The sequence below is a fragment of the Pongo abelii genome, chromosome 9 (assembly GCF_028885655.2).
Source record: "Pongo abelii isolate AG06213 chromosome 9, NHGRI_mPonAbe1-v2.0_pri, whole genome shotgun sequence".
NCBI lineage: Eukaryota > Metazoa > Chordata > Mammalia > Primates > Hominidae > Pongo > Pongo abelii.
The window spans coordinates 33,831,438-33,853,200 of NC_071994.2; the positions used below are offsets into that span (position 1 = coordinate 33,831,438).

The 21,763-nt window shown below is 45.0% G+C and overlaps 1 protein-coding gene across 4 annotated transcripts in view; it reads right to left on the bottom strand.

The window, feature by feature from the left end:
• The window catches only part of KIAA1549L (KIAA1549 like), a 297,476-nt gene extending 279,047 nt beyond the window's left edge, over nt 1-18,429 (bottom strand). For 2 of the 4 annotated variants that reach the window (XM_054524509.1, XM_054524508.1), the window contains exon 1: nt 17,576-17,935. In XM_054524509.1, the coding sequence (XP_054380484.1) occupies nt 17,576-17,813 (238 nt within the window). In that variant the 5' untranslated portion in view covers nt 17,814-17,935. Of the gene's footprint in view, nt 1-17,575 lie in introns of all 4 variants that reach the window. The other 2 variants (XM_054524510.1, XM_054524513.1) reach the window with 2 other exon arrangements.
• Nucleotides 18,430-21,763: the final 3,334 nt, after the last annotated feature.

Below are 21,763 nucleotides of genomic sequence, written 5' to 3' on the forward strand. Positions count from 1 at the left end.
GAGAAACCCTGAGTCTACAAAAATATTAGTAAATAAAGACAAAAATTAGGCAGGTGTGGTGGCACATGCCTGTAGTCCCAGCTACTCAGGAGGCTAAGGTGGGAGAATCGCTTTAACCTGGGAGGCAGAGGTTGCAGTGAGCCGAGATCATGACCCTGCACTCCAGCGTGGGCGACAGAGTAAGACTGTCTCAGAAAAAAAAAGAAATTATATCAGCAAAATGTAATGGCCAACTAAATGATGAACTATAAAACAATCTAGAACAATTCTCAGATTGCTGGCTCTAACAACGGGGTGAAAAAAAAAAAGAATCTAGAACATTTGTCAGATTTTGGGCTCTAACAAATGGGTGGTGGTCATACTCACTGAAAGAGGTAATACAGAGGAAATACAGAATAACGAGCCAGACTCAGGGGGCGAAGAGTTCCCTTTGAGGGAGAAATGCTGACTTGTCAGTAGCCATGGGTAGAGATGTCCAATAAACTGCTTAAGCATAAGTCTCATCCTCAAGAGAAAGCTGAGAGTTTTTTGCACCAACAGTACATAAGTGATTGCTAAATCCATGAGTCTGAAAGAGGCTACCCCAGGAGGATCTATAGAGTCACAGAGCAAAGGGGATTAGATAACTGCCCCAGGATTCAGCAGTCAGGCAAACACTGGTGACTAATAGCATCCTTTTTCCTTTCCATGAAGGATGGAAAGGGAGTGAGTTAAGGAGCGAAGGAGACAAAGAAATGGAGGCAGTGAAAATGGGAGGACAGAGCGGGGCAAGAGCTGGAGGCACAGAGGATGTTTATTAGTCACTGTCATTGCCTGGGCCTTCACACAGACCAGGACGACAAACCACAGGAGGAATCAGAAAATCTGTGTATGATTCACAATGCAAATTAGGGCTCTCCAAAAATCTGGAAGTTCCATGTTGTTGGTGTTTAATTTTCACTGTAATTCCAGAACACACCATCCATGCCTCTTCTTCATCCAACTCAATTGGTTAGATAACTGAATGTCAAGGTCACTCTTTTACTTTAAATCATGCGATGGCTTCCCATTGCTCTGAAGATAAAGGTCACAGCCTGTCTCCTGGGTGATGTTGGTCCTGCTACCTCTCCTCCCTCGTTCACCACTCACTCTCCCCTCCACTCCTGCCCACCGTCCACACGACCTTCTCTGTGGTTCAGGAATGAATCATAGTCCTTCCGAAAACAGAGGACAGTCCCCACTTCTCCACCTGCCCCAATCTCTACCTGGTCATCTCCTACTCCTCCTTCTGTAATAGATGTTGCCTCAAATGTCACTTTCTCAGGAAAGCCTTCCCTAACCTTTCTCCTCACTCACCAAGGCGGGTCCCTTCCTCCAGCCTCCCACCCGCACCTTTGGCTTCCCCTCTGTTAGCAATCATACTTATTCATGGGAGTGGCTGACTAATGTCATAAATAAGTATCTGGTTACCAAGGAAAATAAGTACTATAAAGGGAGAGCTCAGTGCCTGCCACCCACAGGTGCCTAATAAATACTGTCTGAATTAATACATATTAAGGAAAATCAATTTGGAAACAACAGACACCACTACGTGAGACTGCATGGTATATCACAACTGTAGGGAAACCAATTGTCTTGGAGTTGTAGATCTTTATTGTACACACAGGATAGATACTCACTTTTATCTTTTGCTGCAGAACAAAGAAAACTGGCAATTTGGTTGTTTTTTAACTGCGTGATATAAAAACTAAACTCTAGTGAAAAATAAAATGAAACCATGGTTGCTTGGATTGGGTGGGGCGAGTGAGAAGAGATGGGAATGTCTGCAGAAGGGCAAAAGAAAACTTACTTTCTGGGGTCATGGTCACGTGCTATATCTTGACAGGGATTTGGGATACACAGGTGTATCCGTTTGTAAAAACTCAAGAATATGTACTCAAGAGTTTTGTATTTCATTGTATGTAAAATTTACCTCAGAAAGAGTCATAAACAAATACTGAACCCTAATCAATGACACGCATGCGAAAGTATTTAGGGGTGACATGTACTGATATCTGCAACTTACTCTGAATACATCAAAAATAAGATGAATTGATGGATAGTGGGACAGACAGATATATGATAAAGCAAAATGTTAATTGCACCATTTAGATGGTAGGTATAGGGGTGTTTACTATATTGTTCTTTCTACTTTTCCGTGTGTTTGACGATTTCATAAAATGTTGGGTGGGCAGGGAAGGACTGCACTGTATAACTGATAATATATTTACATTGTAATCAGATCTAGTTTCAAATCCCAGCTCCACTACTTACAAGCAATGTGCCCTTAGGCCAGTTGGTTTTTACATGTTCTCTCAATCTCAACTTCCTCCAAGCAAAATGGGCAAGAACTATCTGACAGTGTCGTCATGGGGACTCAGTAAGATTAAACCCTTGATCCAGTGACTAACACAATAATAGCTGTCTCATAAATGTTAGTCTTATTCAGAAGTCTACATATTCACAAACTAGGACAAATCTTCAATAAAATGTGAAAGAAGAATCTTGTAAAATTTTTTCTCTTGCCATGCCCCATGGGAAATCAAAAGAATAAATTAATGGTGCTATTTTTATAGGTAAAGACACTGACCTTCCATCAGTAGGACACTGGGAGTTCCATGTCTAAGGAGGGTGAGAGATCCACACTGTTGACACTTCCTCTCTGCATCTCCCAGTGACCAACACGACCCGTTGTGAGAGCTGGCCAAGGTTAGCAACATCGTCACATCAGGAGGAAAGATGGGGAATGTCGGCAGCATCTTAAGTAGCACACTGAAGCCAAGACTCCCAGTCTCCTTCTCAGATGTGCAAATGAAAAGAGCCAATCAGACAGGCCTTGAGATCTGCTAAGGCACCAGACACGCCGTCGGAAGTGGCAGTCACATGACTGTCTTGGCTTTTAGCATAATTACATGAACTGAGAGATGGCCTTATGATCATAAATAAAAGCCTCCAATTGAGACTAATAATGTGTATCCAACTGAAAGACGTCTACTAGGGTACCACGTGGACTCCTCATCCCTAGGTTTGAAACATGATGACATGATGACAGCAGAGGAGGAGGAGCTGCTGACATCTGGAAGCAAAGAAAAATTACACCTTTCCGTGCCAGAAAACCAAACCAATGCTCACTCAAGAAAATTAGGTCTGACGTCTTAAAATCAGTGAAAGGGTTAATTATATGTCACAAGTGAGACACCATAATCAAAGGAAATTGCAATTTTTTATAAAGCATCGCTGAGTGCCTACTAGGTTGTACCATTGGGACTATACACAGTGTTTGAAGCTGTTTCAGACTGCACGCAGCAAATCTGACTCCCATCCTCTCTACCTTGAAATCTTATTCCCTTTTACATAATTATAAATGCAACTAGTTGATTGGCCTGTGAAGCCTAGGTTTCAAACTCCTTGGAGACATCGTGCACTTACTGTGGAAGCTTCCCTGCCTCTAGCCCGTATATGGATAGGAGTATTGGTGTGCCAGGGCCAGGTCACATCAGAGCTGAGCCAGTTGAGGCATCACTTCCCAACTCCATTATCGTGTTAGCAGCTTGAAATCAGCCGCGGTGGGAGTATTTATACCAGGAAAATTGGCCAACACTATCAAGCAGGCCACCTGTCACTGTTATCTTCCATAGAACAAGCGTACCAACATGTGAAGTTGTCTTTTACTGCTATGAAGGAGGAGACAAATGTTCAGAAGTTTGCCCTCCAAACTGACATTTAAAACTGACCTCTACCAAGGCCATGGTGAAAGGGGGATCAGGCTAAGAAGGCATTTTTATACCATGTGCCCCTTCTCCTCTGGCCTCTGCTAAATGGATGAGAGGTAGATTCCCTAATTCCATTGGCCAGATTGCAGCAGCTTAATTCTCCCTCATGGGAATGTGGAACTGGGGCAAAGTCTTGATGGTGGGCATTTAAACTAAAGAGCCTTGCCCACTCTGGCTGCAGTGAGCACCACAGCAAGTGAAAAGCCCCGTGCAAGGTTTATTGTCAGGGGAACCAAGAATCTATGGGGAAGCAGAAAAAGCCAGTCTCCAGAAAGAGGCAGAAGGATGACCTGGGCAATAGGAAGAAGAGGCACTGGGCCCAGGAGATGCACAGCCAGTAACCTTAGCCTCTTAATATCCTGGAGGGCAATATCATGAAGCAGAGGGTGGGCTCTGGAATCGAACTACCTAGGTTCCAATCTCTACTCTGCCAGTTAACTGGGAGACACTGAACCAGTTACTGTTAAGTTATTCTGTGCCTCAGTTCCCTCTTCTGAAACATGGGGATAACTGCAGAACCTACTTCATAGGGTTGGTATGAGAATCAAATGAGCTGGTACGAACAGTAAATGCTCAAAAGTATTAGCTGTTATTTCTATCAATTAATTATAGCATCCATGTGGCCTGGTTATATTTCATTCCTATTACGAATATGTCACCTGGGATTCCCCCGTGGCCTGAGGCCCCATACTGGAGCTAGTTTTAGTTGTGTAGCTAGGTGATCTGCCCCCTGAATCACAGAATAATGTGCAAATCCCTGGACCAATGTGTGACCTTTAGCAAATCACTTTCTCAGCCCTCTCTTAGGAGTAGTGTGAGATTCAAATAGGAAAAGAAACGGAAAGCTTTGACAACCGTGAACTGTTGTACGAAACTCTGGAGACTGTTGTCTCTGCAGGGAAAAGTAAAGATATTACATTGGTCACAAGAATGGAAAACACTTGTTTAAAATGTGTTTATTGCTGGACTACAGACTACAGAAATATTCCCCACCCAATTGGAAAAAAAGGTTCAGTTTCTGTAGGGTTCACCAGCTTGATTCATATGTTCATCTCCAGTATTAATAAGATAATAACAGGAAACTGCCAAAGACAGTTCTAGGATGCTGATTTTTTAATACACTTTCACCCAGCTTAATTATATTCAAAATAATGCTCCAAAGACTGATCCTCCCATTCTTTTCAAAACAAAGACTTCTTAACTGATAATGAAGGATACAGATCTAGAGATACTTTTATTTATCCCTTTTCAACAAGAACTTATAAGCCACACTGTCAATTTCAACACATTTTCTTCTCACACTTCCCATTTTTCTTCAGACTTCTTGGGTTTGCTGTTGACACCTGGTAAATAAAAAGGCAAGTGACAGGGGAACGGCATTCATTACTAGGGACAGAGGTAGGCAGACAGGTCTGGGAGTCTCAGTTTCATTCTAGATACTTCATTCCATATTTCATGTGGAAAGACTGAAGTTAGAAGTATTCTAGGCTTCCCCATTTACTTGAACTGCATAAATACCAAAACCATTTTGTGTGTCTGACGTCAGGAGATTTTATTTCTAGCTAAGAATAGATTTAACATATATAAATCTCAATCTACATCGAATTCACCTCTCGTGGTTAGGACACTTGGGCAAAGCCGCGCCTGAGTGAACAGGAGGCAGGTGCAGCAGCGACCTTGGCCTATGCTTGAGGCAGCTACTTGGCCTTATTTATATCTAGGATTGGTTAAAACATAAGTTTGTCCCCATTCTATGTGGTGTTTAAAAGCGTCCATGATTTTTCTTAAATGTCTGCGGAAGTATCGTCTAGAGAAGGAAGCCAGGGAGTAAAGGAAAATGGGCAGAACCGTCTAAGGAGATATTTTAACTCTAGGTTTCAATCTGACCTGTGTTGTTAAAGCTATTCTCTTTTATAATAAAAGGTCTTTCCCTGTTTCTAACAGAAGTTCAAGTTCTCTCATGACACAATTTAATCAGTATGGAAAAAGGGTCATGATATAGTGTTAATGGGAAAAGCAAGTTGCTAAATATTATACCTTTTGTATCTTAAAAAAAATTAAGTTGAGGCTAGTCTATGGATATAAATATTTGTACAAAGAGGGCTGGAAGGATCCATCACACTTGATTGACAGCATGACTCTAGGGAATAGCAAGGTGATATGGTTTGGCTGTGTCTCCACCCAAATCACACCTTGAATTGTAGTTCCCATAATCCCCATGCATTGTGGAAGGGACTCAGTAGGAGGTAAATGAATCATGGGGGCAGTTACCCCTATGCTATTCTTGTGATAATGAGTTCTCACAAGATCTGATGGTTTTATTCTCCCCACTTCACTCAGCACTTCTCTTTCCTGCCATCATATGAAGAAGGATGTGTTTGCTTCCCCTTCTGCCATGATTGTAACTTTCCTGAGGCCTCCCCAGCCATGCGGAACTGTGAGTCAACTAAACTTCTTTCCTTTATAAATTACTCAGTCTCGGGCAGTTCTTTATAGTATCGTGAGAGTGGACTAATACACAAGGCCAACAGGGCCTTTTGCATTTTACTGCATCTACCTGAGTATTGTTTGAATTTAATAAAATATATATTACTTTCATAATTTTTAAAAATCCAATGAAGATTGAAGATAGGCCTATATTTATCTGGGCCTCACATTGGAACTATGACAGCAAACTGTGGGAAAACTCTTCCCTTTTCAGAATGAAAATCCTTGGCTGGGCTTGGCTGCTAATGTAGGAAGAAGCAGGAAATGCAGATGGTAGAACTCCACCAAAACATCTGCTTATGGCTTGTAAAGACACAGACGGGGGATGGGGGAAGAAGGGAAGATCTTGAGGCTATTATCCATAGATGAGAAAACGAAAGCCCTGAAAAGTGAAATGATTTGCTAAGTAACAGCCAGGGGTGACCTCAGTCTCCTGAATGCAACCAATGCAATTTTCCCTCACCCAGGCTGTTTTCCCTAGACCTTAAACCAAAGTAGTATCTGCTGGTAGCTCTGAGAATGAGAAAATGGGCCAGGAATGGTAGTTCATGCCTATAATCCCAGCACTCTGGGAGGCCGAGACTGGCAGATTACTTGAGGTTAGGAGTTGAAGACCAGCCTCGCCAACATGGTGAAACCCCATCTCTACTAAAAATACAAAAATTAGCCGGGTGCAGTGGTGCATGCCTGTAGTCCCAGCTACTTGGGAGGCTGAGGCAGGAGAACCGCTTAAACCTGGGAGATGGAGATTGCAGTGAGCCGAGATTGTGCCACTGCACTCCAGCCTGGACAACAGAATGAGACTCCATCTCAAAAAAATAAAATAAAGAGAGAGAGAATGAGAAAATGAACTAGAGGTACCTGATACTTTTTATTTTACTAAAGAAATCCTTGAGGGATCTTCAATATCATCTGTAAGCTCACAGGCCTTAAAAGAGAAATCGTTCTGCACAAACACGTCCATAAAGCAGAAGTGGGAATACTTCCCTATTATTTTATTTTATTTATCTTTTATTTTTGAGGCAGAGTCTTGCTATGTCACCCAGGCTGGAGTGCAGTGGCACAATCCCGACTCACTGCAACCTCCACCTCCTGGGTTCAAACAATTCTCATGCTTCAGCCTCCCAAGTAGCTGGGACCATAGGTGTGCACCACCATACCTGGCTAATTTTTGTATTTTTAGTAGAGACAGGGTTTCATCATGTTGACCAGGCTGGTCTCGAACTCCTGACGTCAAGTGATCCACCCTCCTTGGGCTCCCAAAGTGTTGGGATTACACGGGTGAGCCACCGCATCTGGCCCCTATTATTTTATAGACCAGCACTACTCTTATAACAAAACCAGACAATACCTTTTAGCAAAACAAAACTACAGACCAATACCCCTCATGAACATGAAACTAAAAATTCATGTTTTAACATGGCCTGGCCGTTGTTAGGAATTTCTTTTTTTTCTTTTTTTTTTTTTTTGAGATGGAGTCTCGCTCTTCTCACCCAGGCTGGAGTACAGTGGCATGATCTCAGCTCACTGCAACCTCTGCCTCCCAGGTTCAAGTGATTCTCCTGCCTCAGCCTCCTGAGTGGCTGGGATTACAGGCACCCACCACCATACCCAGCTAATTTTTTTGTGTTTTTAGTAGAGACAGGGTTTCACCATGTTGGCCAGGCTGGTCTCGAACTTCTGACATTAGGTGATCCTCCTGCCTTGGCCTCCCAAAGTGCTGGGATTACAGGCATGAGCCACCACATCTGGCCAGGAATTTCTTTAGTTTGTAAAAAGTTGCCTTTTTACAAACTAAAGATAAACCCTGTGATCATCTCAATAGACAAAGAGAAAGCATTTGCCAAAATCTGATAACCAGTCATGATAAAAATTCACAGCAAATTTGCTAGAGAAGGGAATTTCCTCAGCCTGATAAAGGGCCTCTGTGAAACAAAATCAAAACTATAGCCAACATCATACTTTAGAGAAAGACTGATACTTTCCTCCAGTGCCAGGATCAAGGCAAGGATGTCCACTCTCCCTATTTCTATTCAGCAAAGTACTAGAAGTTCTAGCCAGTGCAATAAGGCAAGAAAAATAAATAAAAGCCTTACAGATTTGAAAGAACGAGAAGTGTCTTTATTCACAGATAACATGATTTCCTATGTAGAAAAATCTCGAAGAGTCTATAAAAAGCTACTAGAACTAAAATGAGTTTAGGAGGGTCATATGATATAAGGTTTTTAAAATTATATTTCTATATACTAACAAAGAAATTTTTATATTACTGTTTGCCAAAGCACTGAAAAACATGAAAAATGTATGTACAAATTTGTATGTTGAAAACTATAAAACACTGATGAGAGAAAAGAAAGAATACCTAAGTAGAGAGAGATATGTTCATGGAGTAAAAAAAAAAAAACACACACACTGTTAAGATAGCGATCTCTAATTGGTCTAGATTCAAAGAAATTCAAACCAAAATTCCAGCAGCTTTTTAAATAGAAATTGACAAGAAGATACTAAAATCTGTATAGAAAGCATAAGACCGAGAATAGCCAAAAAGATTTTTTAAAAGAATAAAGAATACTCACACTATCTGACTTCAAGACTTACTACAGAACTAAAGCAGTAAAACTCAATCAAGGTCAATTTTACTCCCTTGGGGGACATTTAGCAATGTCTTGAAACATTTTTGGTTGTCACAACTAAGAATGAGGGGAGTTACTGACATCTACCAGGCAGTCAGAAATATTGCTAAACTTCTAATGCACAGGACAGGCATCCACAACAAAGAACCGTTGAACCCAAAATGTTAATAGTGCTGACGTTAAGAAACCCTGAACTAGAGAAATCAAGACAGTGTTGTACTGGCATATGGAGAGAAGTGCAATAGAACAGACTAGAAATAAACCCAGACATATATGGTGCCAAGACAAGTCAATGGACCAAGGGTAATCTTTTCAATAAGTGGTGCTAGAACAATTAAATATCCATATAAAAAAATTAACCTTGATTCTTACTTTGCACCATACACAAATATTAACATGAAATGGATCACAGACCTAAAAGTAAAAATAAAAATACAAAACTTCTAGAAGAAATCATAGATATTTGTGACCTTGGCACACATTAGGCAATTTCTATGCTAGGACACAAAAAGCACAAATCTTAAACTGAGAAGTTGATAGAGTTAATCTAAATTTAAAACTTCTCTCCTTTAAAAAAACAAAACAAAACAAAAAAAACACTGTTAATAAAATGAAAAGACAAGCCACAGACTGGGAGAACACATTTGCAAAACACCTATCTGATAAAAGACTTGTATCCAGACTATATAAAGAAAGCTCAAAACTCAGTAAAAAGAAAACAATCCAATTTTTAAATGGGCAAAATAACTTAACAGACACTTCAAAGTAGAGATATAGATGGCAAGTAAGAACATGAAAAGATATGTGACAATAAAATTATTAGTAATTAGAGAAATGTAAACTAAAACTGGAATGAGATACCACTAAACAACTATTAGAATGGCTGACATCTAAATTAAAAAGAAAAAAAAAGCTGACAATACCAAATGCCAGTGAGGATACAGAGGAACAACTAGAACTCTCATACATTGCTAATGAGAATGCAAAACTGTACAGCTACTTTGAAAAACAGTTTAGCAGTTTCTTATAAGGCGAAACACATCCCTAACACATGACCAAGCAATCCCACCCCTAGGCATTTAACCAAAAGGAATGAAAACTGCCCACAGAAAGACTTCATGTCATAAACTGGAAACAACCCAAATGTCCATCAACTGCTGAATGAATAAGCAAACTGTGGTGCAATGGAATACTATTCTGCAATAAAAAGAACAGAATTAGTGATCGATGCAATGACACAGATGATTTTCAAGAACATTATGCTAAGTGAAAGAAGCCAAACGCAAAATGTTATATATGGTACAATTCCATTTCTACGACCTTCTGGGAAAGGCAAAACTACAGGGATGGAAAATACATGGGTGGTTTCCAGGGACTGGGTGTGTTGAGGGAGTGGATTAGCTGCAAGGGGCAAGAGGGAACTTTTTGGGGTGACAGAAATGTTCTATATCTGGATTGTGGTGGTGGACGCATGATTACACACTTTTGTCAAAACTCATCATGCAGCACACCTACAAAGGATGAATTTCACTGTATGTAAATTACACCTTAATAAACTTGACTTTAAAAAAAGAAGAAAAAGCTGGTGGCTGATGAGTGTGTTTTCTTTGTACTGCATGACATTTTAGAAATCTGAACTAATTGGTGATATTTGAAAACAAAAATTCTAAATAAAGATCTGCCTTTTGTTGAGAAGTCAGAACTATGGCACCCTGAGCCTCGGTCCCATGCAGGCTGCCACTAAGCAGTGGCTGCCTCTTTGAGCAACGCAGGCACTTGCTGTCCTGCCACATCCCCCAACCTGACCCAATTCATGGAAGGACTTTACCTACCTGCCACTGCACCTGCCTGAGTGAGAGTTTCTTGTCCTGGACTACGGGCTGCCTGAGGGCAGGGTCCAGGCCTGGCCTGTTCTCACTACACCCCCAGCATCTAGTGGAGGGCCTGGCACATGCTGGGTGCTTGATAAACACTGCTGAATTAATATGACTCAGTTGCCACCTTCCCACCAGCTCCTAAAACTGACATTTACAACACCCAGATTACTAACTGCTTCTTTGGTCCTGAAGTCCCCAAAGAGAGTCACCATCCATGGCAGCCATCCCGTGACCCAGAATAATGTGTCCCTCTGTGTGTTTAGAAATCCCCTCTAATATGTTGTCAAGCAACGAAAATGTTTTAAGGTCATTCCAACTATTCATTTTTGTCTGGGGAAGAGTGGAGTTTTTGTTTGTCTTTAAAAAAAAAAAGAAAGAAAGAAAACCACAATACGGGCTTGAAGGTTAATGAAAATGAAAAGGGAAGTGTGCACATTCATTTTGAATATTCTCAGATCATATTCCAGTAATTTGAGACTTGAGCTAAGTAAGCTTCTGAGAGATTCTTTGGTCGTCATCAGAATTTCAGGATCCTGCAGTTTCCACAGCGGTGGTCAGTTTGAGGGAAGGATGTGGGTCAGCAAGGGGATATCTAACTTCTGTTTTATGCCAGTATTAAAAGTACAGTAACACTGTACTTTTTGAAGTACAAGTAACACTGTACTTTTAATATTTAATACACTTTCTTCTTTTCCTACCTCCTTATTATTTTATTTTCTCTGACTCTTGCTTGTCCTCCTTCTCCCTGAACCCCCAAATGCTGCAGTATCCCAGCCCCTCAGAGCCCTTCAGCCCCCCCAAGGAGGGCCAGGGGAAATCCCAGGGCAGGGAGAGGGTGCAAGGGACTCCTCCCTACAGCACCCTGTCTGGCCCCAAGATCATTTTCTTTACTTTGTGGGGATGGGAAGGATGAGATGGGAGGCAAGATTTGGGACATCTTGTAAGAATCTTTGAAGTACTAATACACTGAGAGTAAAAAGTCAAAATATATTCTACTGGGCCATCTACATTTGGGGGAAAAACACCAAATCAAACACTCTGGTCATATGTCTCTCATGTTTAAAAATAAGAAAGTGTGAACACATATAATGAGACCTCATCTTAACCCTCCCTTGGCCCACCTCCCCCATGACTGTGCTTTTCTCTAGAGAAAAGACTTCAGAAGAATTGTCTTATGTGTTGCCTCCAATGCCTCTTTTTCCTTTCTCTCTTGAACCATCTGCAGTTAGAGTTTTATCCCCATCACTCTCAGAGCCACTAACCACCTTCACACCTCCAAACTCAACGTGCATTGCTAGTGCCTATCTAACTCCACTCTCAGCAGCATTTGTCCAAGCCAATCACACCCTCCTCCTTGATTGCTTTCTTCTCTTAGCGCCCAGGACACCATATACACTTTCTTCTCTTCCTACTGCCTTATTGTTTTTTTCTCTATCTCTTGCTGGTCCCCTTCACCCTGAACCCCTGAATGCTGCAGTAATCCCAGGCTCATTGCTCAGATCTCCCTCTCTCTTCTCCATACTCACTTTCTAGGTTTCTTATTCACTTCCATGCTGATGACTTCCAAATTTCTGCCTCAGGACCTGTTGTCACCCTAGAATTCCAGACTACTTTGTTCAACTGGCAACCTGACATCTCCACTTGCATAAACACTTCAAGCTTTACATACCCCCAAATGAACTCTTATTTTCTTACCCCAAACCTGAACTGCTGTCTCAATTAATGGCAACTTCATCTTCCCAGTTGTTTGAGCCAAAGACCTTGGAACCATATCAATTCCTCTCTTTCTCTCCTACCCTTTTAATCCACCAGATAATTCTACTAGCTCTATCTTCAAGAGACAGCCAAAATCTAACCACTTCTCCTGCTACCACCCTCTCTAAGCCATCTTCATCTGCAGATTGATTTCAACAACAGCTTCCTTCCTGATCTCCTGGCTTCCATACTTGACCTTACAGACTTTTCTCTCCACAACAACCAGGTTGATTCTTTTAAAACTGAAGTCAGATTATGTCACCTCTTGTTTGGATGCTCCAATGGCTGACCATCTCATTCCAACTAAAGTACCCAGTCATCACCACCGCCAGTAAGTCCTATAGGATCCAGCCCCATCTCTTTCTTCAACATCATTTCTCACTACTCTCCCTTTGCTCATTCAATTCTACACTGGCATTCCTGCTCTTCCTCAAACAACGCAAGCACAATCTCTGCTCAAGGCCTTTGCACTTGCTTTTCCCACAGCCTGGAATATTCTTCCCCCAGATTTCCACTGTTAGGTCTACTCAAGGCCATCTCCTCAGAAAGGCCTCCTCTCACCACTCCATCTAGACAAGTCCATGTGTGAAGGTACTATCCCCTACCCTGATTTATTTTGCTCCATAGAGCTTACCATCACCCGACCTACAGGTATTTGCTTATTGCCACTTATTTCCCAAAATGGGGTCCACGAACTTGCATCATCAGCATTACTCAAGAGCTTGTTAACAATGCAGACTCTCAGGCCTTATTTCAGACCTACTGAATCAGAATCCACATTTCAACAAGATCTTCAAATGACTGGTAAGCACAGTCAAGTTTGGACGGCACTGGGCTCAATATTCCGAGGTAACGGTAACAAACAAAAACAAGCCCCATTCTCTCTAATCCCTGTGAGAACAGGCCTTGTTTTTGTTCACTACTGTTACCTCAGAATATTGAGGCATTCAAAACATATTGAATAAAGGAATGAATGAATGAACAAATGAACTCGAACCTATTCTAGACTCGACTGCAAGTTGACGATGTGTACACGGAGGTTGGGGAGCGGCAAGGAGGACGTCCCAGGTCAAAACTATCTCCCCGCACACTGTTCTAAATTAGAAATTCTTTGGTATCGATTCATCAAGAAGAGCTAAGTATTCTAAATACATATACGCCCAATGCAGGGGTACCCAGATTCAGAAAATTCTTAGAGACCTACAAAGTTCTTTGAGACCTGCAAAGAGACTTAGACTCACACACAATAATAGTGGGGGACTTTAACACCCCACTGACGATATTAGATCATCAAGACAGAAAATTAACAGAAGTATTCAGGACCTGAACTCAGCTCTGGATCAAGCGGACCTGATAGATATCCACAGAACTCTCCACCCCAAAACAACAGAATATACATTCTTCTTATCACCATACGTCACTGATGCTAGAATTGATCATGTAATCAGAAGAAGTTCTTTGGTATCAGCAAAACCTTCTATCAACATGCAAATATATTCCCTTAATAAAGCAGTCATTCACAACTTACTGTGAATTATTTAAATGAGACAGTATTCTAAAATTTAACAGAAACAGCCAAACAGGGGGAACAGGAGTGTAGAGACTGAAAATTTAAGAAATTCCTATTCTGTGCTGGGTATTGTAACAGGCAATAGGCAAATGAAGGTAAATCAGGAACTAACAAGTTGGAGGGAGAAGCACACAGCCACTTAGAGCCCTTCAGCCGGCACAGGAGGGCCTGGGGAAGCCCCAGCATGCAGAGAGGGTGCTGAGGACTCCTCCCTACAGCACCCTGTGCTCTGACCACAAAGAACCCTTTACTTTTCCTCTGCCAGAAATGCCACCATCAACACTGCCAACCCCACCTCATCCTTCAAGGCCCCCATGCCCCCAGAATTAACTATTCCCTCAATAGCACTGATCACACAGTACAGAGGGCAAGGGCCTTGATCGCCCTCTTCTTGAGGAGCTTCTACAAACTGTCTCGTCCTTATTCACCTCTGTAACCCCTGCCCCTGCACAGCACCTAGACAGAGTAAACATTCCATCTGTTTCTGCCATTTTAAAAGAGCAGGTAGCATTCATTGAGTGCTTACTGTATACCACGCACTGTTTTAAACACTTCAGATGCATTAACTCATGTAATCCTCACAAGAACCCAATGAGATTGGAACTATTGTTGTCCCCATTTTCCAGATGAGAGAACTGAGACCCAGACAGTCACACTGAGTAGCTGCCCATGAACAGATGAGTACTATCCCTGTACATAACAGGCACACAGTAAATGTGTACTGACATGAACTGAATGGAAGCTCACTAGTTAAAAAGAGAGTGAAGTCAAATTTGAGCTCTACCATTTTGCCCGGAGCCTGGATGGCCAAAGAGAATAGAGGGTGTCAGTACTCAGTACTACAAAGAAACTTCTTTCCCACACCAACCTCCCGCATCCAAAACAGAGCTTACTGACTGGAAGCAAGACGGAAGGCGGAGATGGAAGTTAGGAGTCTAATGGAGGGCAGGCAAGATGTGACAACAGCCTTTTCTTTACGTGGAAAAGAGAAGGAACTCTGATTCCTTTAGAATATTCAAGCAAAAGTGGTTGGGGTGGGGTGGGTGGAAGTAGACTGGGAACACACTGCAGAGTCTCCAGGACAGGAAGGTGCTGAACAATTGCTACAGAATTTTCCAGAAACAAATTTATGTTTGCCCATTTTTCAACGAAGGCAAATGTTTGGCTTAGCCTTCCTTAAACAACAAGGGAGAGCAGCCATGTAAATGATGGGACTGTAGCAAGCCAGCACTTTGAGTAAGATCTCAGACAGCTCAGGGTCAGACGCATTCTACAGTGAGTGGCAGCACCAAACCGCAGCGACTCCTCAGAAAAAGTTCCAAACTAGGTTGTTTGCAGAAAGTCAAAGGCCTCAGAAATTGTCATTCATTCTCCTGCCTCCCTCCTGACACCACTTCTTCCCACAAACCCCTTAGGATGCCCTGCATTAGGCCCAGGACTCACCTACCCTGGGGTGAAACTGCCTCCAGTGGAAATCAGAGAACAAATGAGAGCAGATAGGAGGTAAGAGTTACACACAGGGAACCCAGTGTTTAATCCTTCCATTGAGTCATGGAATTGAATCAGTGGCAAACCCACAGAAAACCATGGAGCCCAGAGGTGGACTGTGGATCCACAGGTGGGCTGGACCACAGGAAGCTGGTCATAAAGGGGGACAGCAGAAAGGGCATCCAAAAAGCATAGAGGAAGCAACGAGTCGCTCAGATGAGACGGAGAAAGACGGAGAGGACTCTGGGGAGGAACATCAACTTTTAATGATTTTTACCATCATTGTAATCAAAGCATCTTTCCCAGCCCCGTATCTCCATGACCACCACACTGAAAAGAAAAAGAAAGAGGACACCAGGGCTAAACCCAAACAATGTGGATCAGAAGTCCCCTAAGTCAGGCTCTGGCGGTCTGAAAGAGGAGCCAAAGAAAGTCAGGGAAGTTCAGAAGGCTCAAGGTACAAAGGTCAGAAGGGAAATCAGAAATTCAAAACTGATCCGAGGAAATCACCCAACATCAGGCTGAACAGGAACAACACATGAAAGCCAGTTTCACGTATTACAGATGGCTGAACAAATGAACATCATCCCAAAGCAAACATCTCATAAGCAGTTCACGAAAACGACCAAGGACTTGATATCCTTTAATCAAAAACAGGATGTATGTTTCTGAGCCAATGAATACCAAGGTATTTACGTGGGTCTTTCTCAGGCCTTATCTTTTAGCAATTATGCCAAATACACATCACTAAAAACTGCTACAGGCATAAAAATCGGGGGCTAAAATTCGTCCGAGGTTTTTCTCAAGTCTGAGGCACACATCCAAAGATTCCTGAACTTTGTAACCACTATAATCACAATAGAAAATTCTTTGACAGTAACTTGCAAGCACAAGCACCACCTGTCAGTGACTCTTTACGTGAATTGAAGGAAAATGGGCTCTGAATTAAGCTGCTGAAGACGAGAAATATTTTTAATCTAAAACTCTCTTATCTAAAACAATGTCAGCCCCTTACAATTAGGAATTTTAATCTAATTTGGGGGAGGGGGTACTCTGAGAGAGAAGAGGTCATTAGTCCTTGCTAAAAAATGCAAAACTACAGGAACACATTACCTGAAGTGAGAACTATATTCCTTGATAAGGCAGTGTATCAAGAGCTCAGAATTTCATCAGAAACACAAAAGCCTGCCCTTTCCAAGTGCAGGCAGTAATCATTCTTATTTCCAGGACAACTGCTTACTTACTGCACAGCTTAAGTTTTGAAGCACACTTAGCAGAATAATCCACCCCAACCTAGAATACTTACAACAGATTTCTCAAAATTATTGTCGAAGGAATTACAGAAATCTACTTCCTGGGGATTGCTGGAAGTCTACAAGCCAAGCATGACTATTTTTAACTAACCTGCAAACAGTGGATTATATACTTAATGAGCGCCTGCATCCCTTTGCAAGGTGCAAGCAATTATTGGAGAGACCTCCTTCCCAAAAGAAAAGGGTTCCGCTATCAACACAGGAGAAACTGTGTTGATATTTGGGAAGCCGACACGCGGATTGCCTAAAACTCTCTAGCCATTTCATGCAGTTAAGACAAAGTGGACACTCAACAGAGAGCCCAAAATAACCAGGGACTTCGCCACCCTGAAACGTGTTCTAATACATTTCCCGTTTAACGTGTCCTAAACACACATCTTTCTCTAAATAAAGCGTGCCTGCGGGACCACTAGGAAGGTTCTACAACTTGTCCAAAAAGAAGAGGCGATTGCACCTTTTTTTTTTCCTTCCCCGCCCAAAGTGCCTTCCCGAAAGACGGATTTCTGACAGTTCGCCTGCTGTTGCAGCAGCAAAGGGCACAGAGAATCCCAGAGCCGGTGCTGCCAATACCTATCCACCGCCACCCGGGCAGGTGTAGGTCCCGTCCCGCCGCCCCGCTCCTCCAGAAACCTCCGCGGACGCCCCGCCGCCGAGCGCTTACCCGGGTCGGCCTGGCCGTGCTCCAGGAGGACCGCCAGCAGCAGGAGTCTCAGCAGCAGCGTAGGTGGCTGCGGGGGCGCATCGTGGGACGCGCCGGCCCCGGGGCCCCTCACGCCCGTGCAGCGCGCGGCTCCCCAGCCTGCCCGACCAAGCCCACGCGCCGCGGGCCGGCCCCCGCGCCCCCGCGTCGCGGGCCCAGCTTCCCTTGAGCCCTGAGGCTTGGCCTCCTGCGGAGCCATGGGGACGCTTCACACATCCAGGCCGCTGCCTCGCTCTGCACCGCGCCGGGGAGCCCAGCCCTCGGCGCCCCGGTCCTCACCGGGCATCGCCGGCCACGGCCCGGGCGCCGGAGGGAGGGGGCGCCGAGCGGCGCGACTGGCTCGCTCGTCCTGCCGCGCCCGGGGCGGGCTCCAGGGAGCCGCGGCTTCACCCGCGCAGCGGCCGGGCCCTCATGGAGCCGCGGCGGGCGCGGGCCGGGGTTCCCACGGTGCCTGTCGCCGCGCGCCGGCGCGATTGGGGCGGCGAGGGTGGGACGGGCGCCGCCTGGGGCCCCCTCCCCCGGGCCGGCTCCTGCAGAACGAGGGGGCGAGGCTGCCGGGAACGCGGGTGGCGGCCGCGGGGCGCGCTCGGGTCCCTCCCTCCCGCCGCCGCTGCAGCCTCGGTGCCCCGCTGTCCTGGCTCCTCGCTCCTCGCTCCTCGTGCTTCGCTGGGCTTCGGGTTCCAGCCCCGGCTCCGGCTTGGGCTCCTGGGCCGCGAGTGCTACCGCAGCTCAGAGCGGCGCCTCATTGACAAAGAAAGCACGTAGCCTCCGGATCGGGCGAGGAGGCGAGGAGGCGAGGCCGGCGCGCGCGCGCAGCCCCGCGCGGAGCCACCGCGCGCTCCCCGCTCCCGCGCGCCCGGCCGGGCTCGGGACCCAGGAGGGGGACCCCTCCCGGCGGCTCCGGTGCAGCGGAGGTCCTTAAGGGGAGGGCTTCCCTCCCCTCCTGTCCCCCATCTAGAGAAGGGAAGGTTGGCGGGAGAGAGGTCGTCTGGCCGGGGAGGGAGGTCATGGTCAACGTGCCCAAGCGGCAGGAAAGCTCTTCCGCCTGGATTTTGGAAAAGCTCTTTGTAGAAGGGCGGGCGCGCTTTGTGCTATTTGTTGACTACTTCTCCGAGGGGCCGACGGACACCTGCATGCAAGTTTACCCCTGAGGAGCTCAAGCGGCTGTGGGCTAGTTGCAATAACACGCTGGAGTAAAACACATTATAAATATTTGTTGCAGCCACACTACGTGCAAAGCATTACACTGCGCACTGGGAAGACCGGGGGAAGTTTTTCCAAAAAAGTCTCTTCCCCCAAACAGGAGAGTCAGGCAGCTCCTGCTCAGAGGGACAAAAGGCCCAGGCTTCACCTGAGTTGGTCCCCTGCTCTTCACCCTTGTTAGCCTTGATGGCCTTAGCAAGTGACCTGGCTCATAGGCGCCTCATCCATCCCCAGTCACTGAGTATCTATTACGGACCCGCTGTTTGCCAGCATCTGTGTTAGGCACTGGGGATACAAGCAGCGAGGAAACACACACATCCTTGACCCGGTAAAGCTCAGACGCTATTCACTCGACAATACTTATTGACTGCCTGCGATGTGCCAGTGACAACAGCCATAAACAAAATCCCTGCCCTCCTGGAGCTGACATTCTAGTGGGGGTTCACCTGCAATAAACAAATAAGTAATAGAATATTAGACTGGTAAATGCCGTAAAGAAAAATCAGTGTAAAAGAATGAAACGTGGGGAGGTGGTGTTGCAATGTTAAACATTGTGAAGAAAGGCCTCGCTGAGAAGGTGACGTTTGAGCCAAGATCTGAAGGAGGTAAGAACAAGCCATGAGCGAAGAGCATTCCAGATACAGGGAACCAAAAAGGCTAACATCCCGGGGCAGAGCGTGCCTGGTGTGTTAGGGCACAGCAACTTAGCCAGGGGATCTGGAAAAGTGTTAGGTTCTTGTTATTGAGCATCTGCAGGATAGAAAATACACCATATTTCATCTAAGACACATACTTTTAACATGTTAACTTTTCAGAAGTCAGATGTGTTCTTATAATGTGTCTAAGATTTGTTGAAATATAGTAATGCCTTGTTGGGGGTTATGATTTAATTTTGTTCTTTAATTAAACTAGTTGGGCTGTTTTGGTTTGTGTTAAGAAACTTGCAGTCTGGCCTGGCGCCGTGGCTCACGCCTGTAATCCCAGCACTTTGGGAGGCCGAGGCAGGCGAATCACCTGAGGTCAGGAGATTGAGACCAGCCTGGCCAACATGGTGAAACCCCGTCTCTACTAAAAATACAAAAATTAGCCAGGTGTGGTGGTGCATGCCTGTAATCCCAGCTACTTGGGAGGCAGAGGCAGGAGAATTGCTTCAACCTGGGAGGTGGAGGTTGCAGTGAGCCGAGATCGCGCCACTGCACTCCAGCCTGGGCAACAGAGTGAGACTCCTTCGAAAGAAAGAGAGAGAGGGAGAGAGAGAGGGAGGGAGGGAGGAAGGGAAAGATGCAGTCTAGTTGAAGAGATAAAGCAATTCACTAAAACAGTTGGAGACACTGTGAGAAAGCCAGCCCATGGTCATGGTTCAGGCAGCATCACAAGACGAACGGCCCTGCAGCCGATGGTGATCCCATGGACAAGGCGATGGGGAATGAGGATGTCAGGCAAAGAAGAACTGAAACAAGGGCAGGGTTTAGACTCGCTTAGGTGTTGCAGAAAAGGGAGCCCTTGGAGAGAGAAGTGGGCGGAGCAGAGGCAGGGAAGGAGGCAGGAAGATTGGTCTTGGAGCAGTGGGGCCGCCTGTTTGAGACCCAGAACTCTTATGCTGAGGCCAAGTTGTGAAAGGCTTTGGACACATCTGAAGGAGAGGGAGAAGGGAAGATAAGTCACTCTCAGGAGCACCAATCCTGTACCAGGCTCCGAGTTAAGAGCTCCCGAGAACACAAAGGTGGGTGTGATGGGGGAAAACATGAACCCTTTAGTAGCCACAGCTTCTCCCACCCACCCCTTTTCTGCACCTGGACGATTGTGGTGTTGATGGTGAGTCAGGAACTGAGGAAGCTGGACAGGCTGGCTGCATTCACATGGGAAGCGACTGAATGTTGCTGGCCTAAAGAGATATAAAAGATCCAGCAGGAGAGACGCTGTGTGCAAAGCAAGAAAGGCAAGACCTGAACACAGCTGGGTTCTCCATGCGAGTTGAGAGAGATTGATTTAGGGGCAACTGCCATGGGGTTGGGAGATAGCAAATGCATATCTTGAGAAAGTAAATTCTGTATTGTAAATGGGATTTTCCCTTCTCCATTATTTGCCAGACTTACACAAATTATAAATTACTTTCACGTATTGGTTGTTGGACTGGTGTTTCAGTGAATTCGTCTCCCTGATGAGACTGGCCTCAAGACCAGACACCATCCCTTTCCTTAAGAAGCCTACAGTCAGCCAGGCACAGTGGCTCACGCCTGTAATCCCAACACTTTGGGAGGACGAGGTGGGTGGATCACGAGGTCAGGAGTTCAAGACCAGCCTGACCAACATAGTGAAACGCCGTCTCTACTGAAAATACAAAAATTAGCTGGGCATGGTGTCGCATGCCTGTAATCCCAGCTACTCGGGAGGCTAAGGCAGGAGAATTGATTGCACCGGGACCCAGAAGGCGGAGGTTGCAGTGAGCCGAGCTCACACCACTGCACTCCAGCCTGGGCTACAGAGTGAGACTCCGTCTCAAAAAAAAAAAAAAGAAAAGAAAAGAAAAAAAAGAAGAAGAAGCCTACAGTCTAATGAGGGGGACAGACACATGCAGCAATAACTTCAGAGCAATGTGCTGAGGATGCGATAGAGGTACGTGCAGATCACTCATCGCCATGGGAATGTGAGCAAGGGGTGGCTATTTCTGCCTGGAGGAGAAAAGGCAAAAGAAGGAAACATTTAAAGTCGGAGTTTGCTGGCACGATAGAAAGGCATGAAAGTCTGCAGCATTTTGCAGGGAAGGATAAGGTATCTGGTGAGAGAAGCACAGAGAGAACTTAGGGAGATTCAGCCTCTAGGCAGGGGAGCCAAGTTAGGGGCAGATGTTGGGAGCCTGCGATGCCATGGTATGGAGTTTGTACCTTATTCTTATCCAGGAGGAATCACTCCGGAAGGGTTCTCTGCTGGAGCGGGAAGCTTGGT